At 43.5% G+C, this 12,358-nt stretch overlaps 1 protein-coding gene across 11 annotated transcripts in view; it reads right to left on the reverse strand.

The window, feature by feature from the left end:
• TNRC6B (trinucleotide repeat containing adaptor 6B) overlaps positions 1-12,358 on the reverse strand; it is a 260,830-nt gene that overhangs the window by 172,436 nt on the left and 76,036 nt on the right. For 2 of the 11 annotated variants that reach the window (XM_006123939.5, XM_006123940.5), the window contains exon 1: positions 6,561-7,224. The exons of the other annotated variants lie outside the window; for them this stretch is intronic. In XM_006123939.5, the coding sequence (XP_006124001.3) occupies positions 6,561-6,565 (5 nt within the window). In that variant the 5' untranslated portion in view covers positions 6,566-7,224. Of the gene's footprint in view, positions 1-6,560; positions 7,225-12,358 lie in introns of those variants that run through there. 11 annotated transcript variants of the gene reach the window in all.

The following is a 12,358-nucleotide window of genomic DNA, read 5'->3' on the forward strand; positions in this document are numbered from 1 at the left end:
GCAGTATTACCACCACTTTCACTGCTTACTGGGCTCTTAGAAGACATTTAGGGGTAAATTAGAGCTGAACAACAACACAGGACACAGAGTCAGGACTGGTTGTTGTAAACAAACTTTATGCGACCGAGGAAAACTTGGCCACACCCATGGTAAGTGGACATCTGACTAACCAAAATCATGCTGGACCACAGATGTTGCTGGACCAGAGAATGTCAGAAAAGAGTGGATCACTCTATATTACAATTTTAAGATTATGTTAATCTGCTTTAGAACCTCACAGCCTAAAAATACCTTTATATATTTCTGAATCCAAAAATATTGCTTCTTTTTCAATGAAGGACCATAACAACACAGTACACATGCAGATAAACAGCAAAATACCACACAATTATATGGAGTATGACACCAGACATCTTATTCAGCGTAGATGTAGCCCTACTGGTCCTAACATATTAAAAAAACAAGGTGGGTGAAGTAACATCTTTCGTTAAACCAATTTCTGTGTGAGAAAGAGAGCAGCTTTTGAAAGACCAATAAAGATATTACCTCACCCACCAGAAAACTTATTAAGATTACCTTATTATAGTGTCCTGATGGTGACAAGTTTGGAAAAAAATAGAGATTTTCATGCCACAGAGCATGCTTTATCTCTAAATGAAGAAGAAATCTCTCTACAATTGACTTCTTGAGTTAGAACTACAGGTATGTGTGGTAAGTGAAAAATACAAGCCTGACAACTCTGCAGTATTAAGTTCTCTGTACACAGGACAGCAAACCAGTTGTGTAAGAGTCACACAATACCACCAACTATCTCCAATATTCTTACATCATCATCATTGTGATGAATGAGAGAGGAACTTTGTTTTCAAGACCATTCAATCCTTGGCCTCTTTTTGAGCTGTCAAAAAAAGAATCCGTCATTAAGAATAATTTACATACCAGACTTCAGATATCTAGTTTGTGGTTACTAAGATCAATAATATACAATAATCAATCACAATCATCAGTAGCATGCACAAAATAGAATAAGACGACAAGCAACGTTGAATTTATTACATTACTACTAGGGGGCTGAACCTTCTTGTTACGTTCGCCAATCCCCCTCTCTGGCTGCTTTCACAGTGATAGAGCGTGATGACATCATTCTGTTGCCCAGCCGGAAACAAACACACACACACACCCACCCACCCACCCACCCACCCCGGCTCATCATCATAAAAAAGGCATGTGATAAATCATTAAGTTCTTAATATCATTCTAATTCAAAAGAACAACACTGAGATCTAGAACAAAATTAAACCATCAAACTAATTGTATTTCAACTGGCTTACAAGGGGTTTTTTTGTTTTGTTTTTTAAGCTAACTCCATTCTTATTTAAAATGCTATTTTTAAAAAACCTATATCCTTAAGAATTTACATAGTCACGAAGTGACTTGCACATATTTCTGATTAAAATATTTAAGACATAGTCAATGCTTTGTTATATATACTTCATACTTCAGCGATCACAAATATTTATTGTTCCATGAAGTAAATAATGAATTTTTCTTTACCTTTCAGATCAGTACATCTGGACATTCACCACAATACAAGTTAATGTCTACCTATATAATTCAGCAGTTAAGGCCAGATTTTCAAATGTATTTAAGCACTTAAAAATGCAAGTAGGTGTTTACCTGGATTTTCAAAATCATCTAGGTACCTAACTCTTATCAAAATGGATAGGAGTTAGGTATTTAGCTTCTCAAGTCCTTCCCTATTGGCAACTGGTCCGTAATAGGGATGTTAGATAGCATGTAATTGAATAGTCGCGTAACCACATGAAATTTTAGTGGTTACACAACTGTTTGTTAGTCCCCAGAGGCGGCAGTCAGTGCGCTCCCAGCCCCACTTCTGGGGAGCCTTCTGCCACCCCACGCTGCTCCCTCTTTATCAGAGGCACCAACACAAGGTGACAGGCAGGAGCAGCTCCGCAAAGGGAAACACTTTAAAAAACGGCTTCCTGCACAAACCGGCTCCACCTGCCGCCCTGCTCTGCTGCCTCTGATAAAGAGGGAGCAGTGCAGGGTGGCAGAGGGCTCCCAGAAGTGGGGCTGGGAGCACATTGGCTGCCACTCCCACCCCGGTGGACTATTGAATAGTCTGATACAGAGGCATCATTGTGGGGTGGCAGCAGCCCCTATCCACAGGGGGTCCAAGCTCCCTGAGGACAGAGGCTGCTCTGCAGCAGGCATTGGGGGGAGGGGCAGGTTCTGTAGCAGGCAGCGGGGGAGGGGGGAGAGGGAGAGAGAGATGAGTCCCGTGGAGCTGGCACGCATGGAAACCCTACTTGAAAGCCGGCTCCACAAGCATATCAGCTCCTGCCTGCCCTCTTCTCCCTCCGCATTAGGGTGGGGGGGGGGGAGAAGGAGGGGGAGTGGATTTGGTGCTCATGGGGAGCCGGCTTTTAAGCTAGCTCCTCTCAGGCACAGGCTCCTGCTCTCCCCTTGCTGCCTCTGATACAGAGGCAACGGGGGAGGGGGGTTGTAGTTGACAAGTTTAACCAATACACGATTAAACTGATAAGCCTCAGTTTAGTCGTCTACACATTGACATCCCTAATCCATAATGTCTCTCTCTCTCTCTCTCTCTCTCTCTCTCTAGACACGTCTACATTGTAATTAAAAATCTGTGTCAAGCCAGTGCCAAGAACCTGGGCTATTGTGTTGTTTATTGCAGAAATAGTTAATGACATTTGGGCTCAGTTGCTAGGTCCCAGAGCCCAAAAATCTATACCACAATTAAGCAGCCCCTCAGCCCGAGCCCAAGTCAGTGGGTATAACTCACCAGCAAATTTTTAACAGCTGTGTCAATACCTCTGAAGACCAAGGACAAGATTTTTCCCAATGGGAATAAGGCATGCAGGTGCTTGAGATATTTAAGAGTACCTATGTGCCTAACTCCAATTGGGAAAAATTTGCTCCGTAGTCTTTAAGAGTACATACTAAACTTACAAACTTTTAGACAGGCTACAGAGCTGAGATTCAAACTAGGGATGTAAAATCCCAATTAATCAGTTAACCAGTTAAACACTGTATTTATCTGGTTAACCAGTTGGACGGGGGCGGGCTGAAGTGCCCCTCCACCCTACCACAGGCAGGGGCTGCTCCGGCAGGACTAGAGCAACCCCTGTACATACTGAGCCCTGTAGCAGTCCTCCTAACCAGACAGGCATGAGATTGCGCCAGCCCACCAGTTACCATTCACATCCTTAATTCAAACACCCATGTATAATCCCCTAATAGAGGTTTGAATAAAGATTTGTCTCAGCCAACAGCTGAGCGTCTCTCTTTGAGAAGCTTCTTAATGTCTTTAAACTTTCTAGATTCCTGTCAACTTGAACTGACTCTTTGGAAGTAGCATACTTCCTTTCCTCAATTAAGGAGCACAGACTTGGAAATCTTTTCCAGTAGTAAAGCAAGGAAGTTACCAACATAAACGGACTACCAAATGGTTTTTTATTTATCTATCTTTGGTATGTTCAAAACCACTAGTTTGCCACTGTCCAAATTACTTGAAACCTGACCTTATCTCCTTATCTGCCACCTTACTCAAAAAAATCATTATTAAAAGTTTGGAGACTGTTTAGGGAAAGGTCTTTGAGATTGCTCCAGATGTCTGCAATAATTAAAATACTAATTATACTAATAAATGACCAACAAAAAATTGTGGACACAGCCACCACAAAAAAAAAAAAAAAAAAAAAAAAAAGAGCACAGTGAACCTCAAACTCCAAAAAATGCTACTACTCAATACAGAAGTTTGTTTCTGAAACCTTGAATGTATACCTACCTACTGAGAGGACTCCCTGAGATTGACTTTAAATCATTTTAAATTTTCTATTTGTATTGCAAAAGCATATTTGAATACAAACAATATAGAGAATAATCCAGGTCAATTCCTCTGCCCACATCAGTAGATGTTTGATAGATTTCCTTTCTTTCCTCTGAAGAAAACTCCCATATAGTAGCTGGGATTTTGCAGCTTGCAAAGTAGCCAGCATTTTCCATAGCAGGTCCTTTTGGATCAAAACTCTAAGTTTACAATGCCATCATTTAATGTTTGTCTAAAGGAAAAAGAAAATCTCTTTTAAAGCAGTTATTCACTGTGCACCTCAAAGATCACACGTAGATATAAGCTGACATACTATATTAGTAGTAGTGGTCACTACTACTACCAAATTTTGTTTCTGATTCTATCTTACCCAGGCCAATCTACTTGAGCAGCTGTCAAAACTAGAAAACACTGCTGTTTTTCAATCCATGTACCATCATTCTTAATTGGAGTTGATTCACATGGTAACATATTACAGATTTATGAAATGGCATAACACACAAAGTGAAATAAAAATATGCAGCAAAAACAAGGCCATCTCCAGCGTCATTCACAAACCCGGACAAAGTTCATGTTTTTCCTTCATCCTGAGGCCAATCATCCAAAGACCACAGCAAAGATCATATGAAATACTCAAGTAGATTTTTTTTAAACTTAATAAGTATTACTACAATTTCCACAATATATTTTTATAAATTTCACACAAGACCAGTTAAATTGGCCTAATTAATAGAATATTAATTGGATTTTGATTACTGTTATATCTTCACTAGCCCACAAGACTGTGCTAACAAACACACTTGAAGTCCATATTTCCATATCTTTTAGTATTAGGTCATAGGAGAATATTACACACGTGTGCATGGCAGAAGATGGAATCCATGTTTGGCTCATTAACATTCTCTTCCATTTAGGATTACTTTGTTGCTAAACTAGGTCACCCACCATCATCCTCCCCTCCCCCCCAAATGAATCCCACAAGTAAAAAACATTTCAGCAGCAAGACACAGACCCTTTTCCAACTTAGAGTAAAGCTCATTTTCCTAATGAGCGTACACATCCTATTCTAACTTATTATACAATTCACCCCTCCAAATCCCTAGACATTCTAGCTCTTTCCTTTTTGTATTTTGAACAGTCTTTGTGATAATGTACTGGAATGAAACTAGAGAAAATGAAGCTTTTTTCTGTCAAATGCATTCAGGTTTGCCTATTTAGTTTGTGTTCTGACCATGCAGACTCAGAAAATACATACCCAATGATCCCCTATTAGAGGAGGTTTACATCACTGACTTGTTGAATATAATTAGAATATATTTTTAAATAGAGTTTGAAAATGGATTTAGATTAACTAGATTCATCAGCCCTACAGTAGTCTCCTGCGTAATCAACAGTCTACAAAAATATCACACAAACAGAATACAAGGCCTCTCAGAAAGGAGGAGATTGGGGGTGAAGGGAGACAATGTACAGGACCACAGTAAAAACTACTTTGTCTTATTTCATCCACTCCAGGGCAAGGAGCATTACATCACACTCTTACAATGCAGGGGGAGGGGACTGTTCCCAGAGAGCAAGATTTACAGTTATTTCCCTTTACTTATCTGCATGGTTCTGGAGGGAGATGTAAAAATCAATTAGGATTTAATTTTCAACAATGCAAAATTTGAAGATTCTAGAAGATTACAAGTCTTTAATTGCATGTCTTAGTATGTATGTGAATGATCATTTCCTACTGGACGTGAAACAAACATCCTGCAAAACAACAACCACAGTCTCATATGTCAAATGTATATACACATTTGTACCTCAATACTTTACAAAAGGTCTTGTACAATTTTTCTGGACCCAAACTTATGATGTTCAATAATGGGGAGCTCCTTCGGGGGTTAAGAAAGACTACTTCGAAATTGACACTACGCTTGCATGACCGACTGGTCAGAACTCTAAATGCCATGTTTATGGGGCAGTACCATTTGGTCTCAACTGCAACCAAAATAAAAATGCATCTAGTTGCAAGAGGGGGCAGGGTGGGGGTGAGAGAAAAACAAGAAAGGAGTGTGAAACATGCAAGAGGGTGAGTTCTGATACACATTTTGCACAAGAGGCTTTAAAGCACAGGAATCCTCCAAATCCCAAACCATCCAGTACTCATGACCCAAACACAATATGTAAATGTACTGATGCATCATTTTAGTTTTTATATCTTTGTGGCAAGTATAGCCTACTAAAACATTCCACACCCTCCCCTTATCGGTCCTAGCAATATAAAGAATGCAAACCCATTTATATTTATGCAAATTTTTGCAGCAGATTTAAGAGCTTCAGGTGCTGGGGGAGAAAACCACTGGGGAGTGGGGAGGATAAGCAGCCTCTGTTTAAATAAAGCAGGATTTAAAATAATCCCTTGCACTCTCGCTTGTTTGGAAAACAGAAACATTATATAATTTACATATAAGTGTATTTAAATTGCAATCAAACCCTTAAAAAATGTCAAAATACTTCTACCAAAGATTTTCAAATCCTAAAATCTTGTCAAAGTGCATTAAGACGCAAGATCACACTGATTCAAAATAGTATGCAGCAAATGTTTATGCCAAACATCCCCGTGCAACACCACTGATGAAACGGTCAAACAAAATCCACATAAAATCAGCAGGTTAAAAAATAACCGAAATATACTAACCTCATAAAGTGCAGCAGTGCTTAAATCCAGCGAGTTGAGGCATACAAGGTAGAAATGGGAATGAAAAGAGATCCAAAAATGATTTCTATGTTTGTTTGTTTTTTTTTTCAATTTTAAATGTTCAGAACCCAGCAGAGACTCCGTCGGCCATTTTGGCTTGAACTCACTCTCTCCCTCTTGCGCTTTCTCCCCCTCCCCGCCCCCTTCGCCTCTCTAAAGGAAGAAGCTTTTTGTGACCTTCAGATAGAGGCAGGTCATGTGACTTTAGGCAGCTTGTCAATCAGGAAAATGGGGGTGGAATGCTACAATCTTAAAGGGAAAGCAGCCTTTTTACGCACCTAAAAGGCTGTTTCAAACTACATTGCTTTCCATCACTTGTGTAATGCCGCTGTGGTATACTTTCCAGGTACATTATTTCTCATCTATTTATCATGCTCAGTACACAGAAACAAGATTTTATCCAGTAGATCAAGGGACAGAACAAAGTAAAATCATAGCTGGATTCTTTAAAACTAATCATGATAACGTAACATTAAGCTTGCACGGATAAAAAAAAGTAGTAAAAACATGAAATGAAATTATTTCCCACAACAATATTCAGTCTTTTATATTGGATTTTGAGGCACTTGGCCTCAGCAGCTTCTGTCTGATCTCCCCTCCTCCCCCCCTCCCCGAAGAGGAAATGACCCTTTAGGAAGGCCCATTTGGCTTTACAAATACAAGATACTGCCAGCAGCACTAAGAGGCACACCTTTATTACTTCAAAACCGAGCCCCTACATATCAGCAGTTCTAGACAACTATTTTTCATTCCAAGAACTCGGAAGCAAGCTAAGCATATGAGGACTGGAGAGTAACATTTGACACAAGAAGACACAGACAGTTCTCCAACTTTGAATTAGAGATGTACAATTCCATTTAATTAGTTAACCCAGTTAAACGCTGTTTAACCCATTAACTGATTAAACATGGGCTACTCCAGCCCGGCTGCTTCCAGCTCTGCATGTGGCAACCCCGCGTGGGGCCAGAAGTGACAGCTGGCCCAGCAAGAGGCTGCTGCTGGCAGGCTACCAGCTATTAGCCCACATAGGACCCTGGTAGGGCTGGAGCAGCACTCCACAAACAGCAGACCACAGGTGCGGGGGAGAGCACTCCCTGGGGACCAGTTGCCGGTTAACATCCCTACTTTGAATAAAACTTAATTTCTATGAACATACCCTATTCTAAATTATTAATAAACAGTCGTCCACTCCAAATTCCTAAACGATCTTGCCTTTTTCTTGTTATACTTTGATCTGTCTCCTATTACCAGCTGGAGAAGCCACGGACCCAGCATCTGGCTGTTTCTCCCTTTGGATCCCTAGACTCTGGGAGGAGAGAGTGAGAGAGCTGGAATGGGGGGGGAGGGAGGATACAGCTGGGTTTTGGGGGGGATGAGGGCAGGCTTCAGGGATAAGGGAGTTCTGCAGCTGGACTCTGGAGGAGAAACGTTGCAGTCTCTGAGTTTGAGAGAGGTCAGAGCTGGGTTTTTGAGGATGAATGTCTGAGCTTGGGAACTATGCCGCCACAGCTGTCTCCATGGGCAGGACGGGGGCAAGGAATGAGAATGTCTGGGTGGGGGACTGGGCTCTTAGTGATAAGGGGTTTAAGTGTCTGGGCTTCTACTGCCCTCTGAAGGAAGCAGCAGAGTAACAGGAAAATAAGAATAGCAATGCTGAGTCAGACCAAATGTTCATTTAGCCCAGAATCCTGTATTTTAACAATGGCCAATGTCCAGCACCTGAGTGGGAATGAACAGAACAGATAATTGTGACATCAGCAGGTGGTCCAAAGGGCATCTGGAGATTGATCGGTACCCTAGAGAGGGGAACGTGGTGTCAGTAAAACGCTTTGCCTCTCGTGCCAAAGTAGTGCTACGGTTCTGGCTGGGGTCAGGTTTCTTTGATGCCAGCAGTTCTATCACACTGGGTTTCTTGATCAGTGCCACATGATGCAGAACCAATGGTGGTGGAACAGCCACTGAGGCTGGTGCCAGAGATGGCGCCTGATGGCATGGCCTAGGATTTGTGCCGATAAGAGGCATACCTCGGCACGGTGCAGGAAATGACTGGCTTGTCTCCCTTACTGACCTAGGAGAGGGTCAGGAAGGCCAGGATGTTGCCAGGGAGACAGAGAAGTTACTCTCTGTGCAGAAATTATTGTTCTTTGATATATTTGTCCCTGTGGGTGCTTCACTGTTGGTGCTGGGCTCATCCCAGCATCATGGTTCAGAGACTTTCAGAGCAGTGGTCAGGTGGGCTGCGCATGTGTGAGCGGTGTTCCCACCTTTGAAGTTAGTGCACGCTTCCTGCTTCCCCTCTGCTTCTTCTCGGATGCCATCATGGGCTATTACTGGTGCCAAAAGTAGTGAGGAGGAGGGCGGGTAGTGGAGCCCCCACAGGGACAAACAGCTTGAAGAACAATCATTACTGCACAGAATGAGTAACTTCTCTTTCTTCTTCTAGTGAAGTCCCCGTGGGTGTTCCACTGCTAGTAACTGTGTAGCAGTGCCTATTTAGATGGAAAGTGGGCTTCGGTTAATTGTTACAGACTGATGGGAGGACTGCAGTAGCTACTGCTGTGGAGCATGGTGGAATCGCATAATGCTTTATGAAGATGTGACTGGATGATCATGTTGCTGTTTTGCATTTTTCCTGGAGTGAGACTCCCCTGAGGAAGGTAGTTGACATCGCCATCGTTCTAGTGGAATGGGCTCTGGGAGTCATTGGTAATAATGACCTATTCTGGAGCGAGTAGCAGGTGGAAATGCAGGATATTATCAGTTTTGACATACACTGGGAAGAAAGTAGTTTTCCCCTGTACATTCAGCTAGGGATACCGACAATCTCTGGGATAGTCAAAAGGGCTGAGTCCTATCCAGATAGAAAGCACTGGCCCTTCTGACATCTAAAGTGTATAATATAGTTCCTTCCCTGGAGCAGTGTGGTTTTGGGTAGAAGGTGTGAAGGACTATGAATTCATTGATATGAAATTCAAAACCAACTTTTGGTAAGAAGGAAGGATGGGGCTGTAGAACAACTTTATGCTGTGAAAGGTCATGTATGGAGGAAAGGCCATGAGAGCTGCAAGTTCACTAACCCTCCTTACGGACATGATTGCCAGAAAGAATATTTTCATGGTAAGAAAGGTAAGTGATGAAGTTGCCATTGATTCAAAGGGTGGTCCTCCACTCGTTCACAAAATGAGTGGAGGACCAATTCTAAGTCCCACGTGGGGGGTATAGGTGTATGTGGTGGATGAAGGTTTTGTAGGCCCTTCTAAAATCTTTTAGAGATGGGGTGGGCAAAGGAGGACCCAACAATGGAGGGGTGGAAGGCCGTAATGGTGGCCATGTGTACCTGGAGTGATGAAAGGGATACATTTTGTTGCTTCAGGTGGCATAATATATTTCAGTTCCAGATGGAGAAGAGCCATAGATGGTTGGAGTTCCCTCTGGGTATGTCTACACTACAGCATTATTTCAAAATATCTTATTTCAAAATAGTTAATTCAAAATAAATTTTGAAATAACATGTCTACACACAAAATGCATTTTGAAATAGTGTTTTGCTATTTCGAAATAGCATGTCCACACTGATTGGACGCTGAATCGCATTTAAGGCCAGCCGGAACCAGGTCCAGCAGGGCATCAGGTCAGGAGTTACTTTGTGTGGCTGCTGCCTGGGGCTATCTGAGGCTTGTGCTTAAAGGGACCCTCCCCCGGACAGCCGGTTCTCAGGTTTCCCTGCTTGCTTGCCGACCTCAATGAGGGACAGCAAAGCATTGAGTCTCTGTGTGCTCTGGTTGCCCTCACTCGGGACACCACAGCCCTCTGCCACATGGAGCAGGACCCACCCCTGGGAACTCTGGTGCTTCTCTTGGACGCGTTGCTGTGAGCCTGGCTGCACTTTCTGCAAGCTGCCATCCAGGAGGTCCATCGGAGGGCTGTCAGTATCCAGGAGGCCCTGCGGAAGAACTTCCACCCTGAGGAGCACTAAGAGCCTCCTTGGTCTGCCCCACTGGGGGCTTGTGCCTCATTCCTCCCTCACGTCCTTCCACGTACCCCTCCCTAATGTCAAATAAAATACATGTATTTTCATGAATACAAACTCTCATTAAACAAAACTGGGGGGGAGGGGAGAAATGAAACTCTGGTGAGCCTGGGGAAAAGGAGGCGAGAGGGAAACCTGGGAGGAGAGAGCTGGAAAAGGGAAGCAAGGGAAGAAGGGGAAGGGGAAGGTCAGGGTTGGGGGGTCTTACTGGACCAACCTGATTTTCATGCAAACCTGCTCCTGGGTGCACATGTGGCCTTTGGTGGCCAGGCTGGCAGCTATCGTGCCATAGATGGCCACATTCCTCCATCTAGTGCGGAGATCATGGATAATTGGGAGCATCCCCCCCAACCTGAATAAGGTCCATGATCTCCACCCTGGACCAGAAAGGCACCTGCCTTCTCTGGGCCCTGGCAGGCTCCTGGGAGCTGGCACACTGCTCCTGGGGAGCGGTGGAGGGCTGGCTGCCAGTGGCTTGCTGGCTCATGTTTTGGGGCCTCTGGGTCAGGGGCAGTGACTGCTGGCTCTGGGCTGGCAGGCTTGGAGCTGGTACAGGCACTGTGGCCAGAGTGAACCCCTTTAAGGGCTCCAGGGAGGGGGGAGGGAGAGGAGTGTTCTTGGTTGAGGCTGGAGTGGCCACCAGGGCACCCTGGAAAGGCTGGAGGCCCCCTATTTTGAAATAAGTGTCTACACAGCTTTATGCTATTTCGAATTTGGTGTTATTCCTCATGGAATGAGGTTTACCAAATTCAAAATAAGCACTCCACTATTTCGAATTAATTTCAAAATAGCAGTTTGGCTGTGTAGATGCTAGTAAAGTTATTTCAAAATAACTTTGCTGTGTAAACATACCCTCTGTGTGCACTACTGTGTAAACTGTTGACATTTCTACAGGTAAGCCCTGCATGTTATTTGTCTCCTGCTATGCAGTAGGACATTTCTCACTTGTTGGGAGAACTGCTGCTCTGCTTTCGAGAATCAGATAGGTGCCATGCCATCATGTGTAGTGTTTGCGGTTAGAGACGAAGTATTTTCCCCTTGTTCTGAGAGAGAAGGTCCAGGTGGGTTGGAAGTGGCCAGGGAGATAGTAGAGACAGTTGATAAAGACATGGGAACCATGTCTGTCAAGGCCACACTGGGACTATTAGAATTACACAAGCCCTATGTGCCTGTACCTTCCAGAAAACTCTGCGGCCGAGGGATAGGAGGGAAGGCATATAATAAGTGAGCTCCCCTCCCTCCCCCATGGGAGGAGCATTGCATCTCCCAGGAAGCCATGTCCTATGCCTGCTCTGGAACAGTATTGAGGGCATTTGGAGTTTTGTCTGGTCACAAAGATCTATTTGCGGTAGATCCCAGCATTGAAACAGCTCATGGGTAATCTGTCCATATAGTTGCTATTCGTGTTCCGTGAGAAAGTTGCAGCTGAGGGTATTGGTTATGATAGTCTTGTCCCATGAAGGAATGCTGCCATGAAGGTTATGTTGTGGCGGATAGACCAAATTCCAAAGCCAGATCGCCTCTGTACATAGCAAATGGGATTTACACCAACGTGGCAGCTGATGTAAAACATAGTCATACTGTCAGTGAGGATACGCACCAAGCAGTTTCAAATATGTGGAAGAAAGTGCTTGCATGCATTGTGAACTACTCGAAGCTCAAGCAGATTTATGTGGAATCTGGATCATCGTTGGACCACTTCCCCTTG

The sequence above is a fragment of the Pelodiscus sinensis genome, chromosome 1, assembly GCF_052426305.1.
Source record: "Pelodiscus sinensis isolate ZL-2025 chromosome 1, ASM5242630v1, whole genome shotgun sequence".
Taxonomy (NCBI): Eukaryota; Metazoa; Chordata; order Testudines; family Trionychidae; genus Pelodiscus; species Pelodiscus sinensis.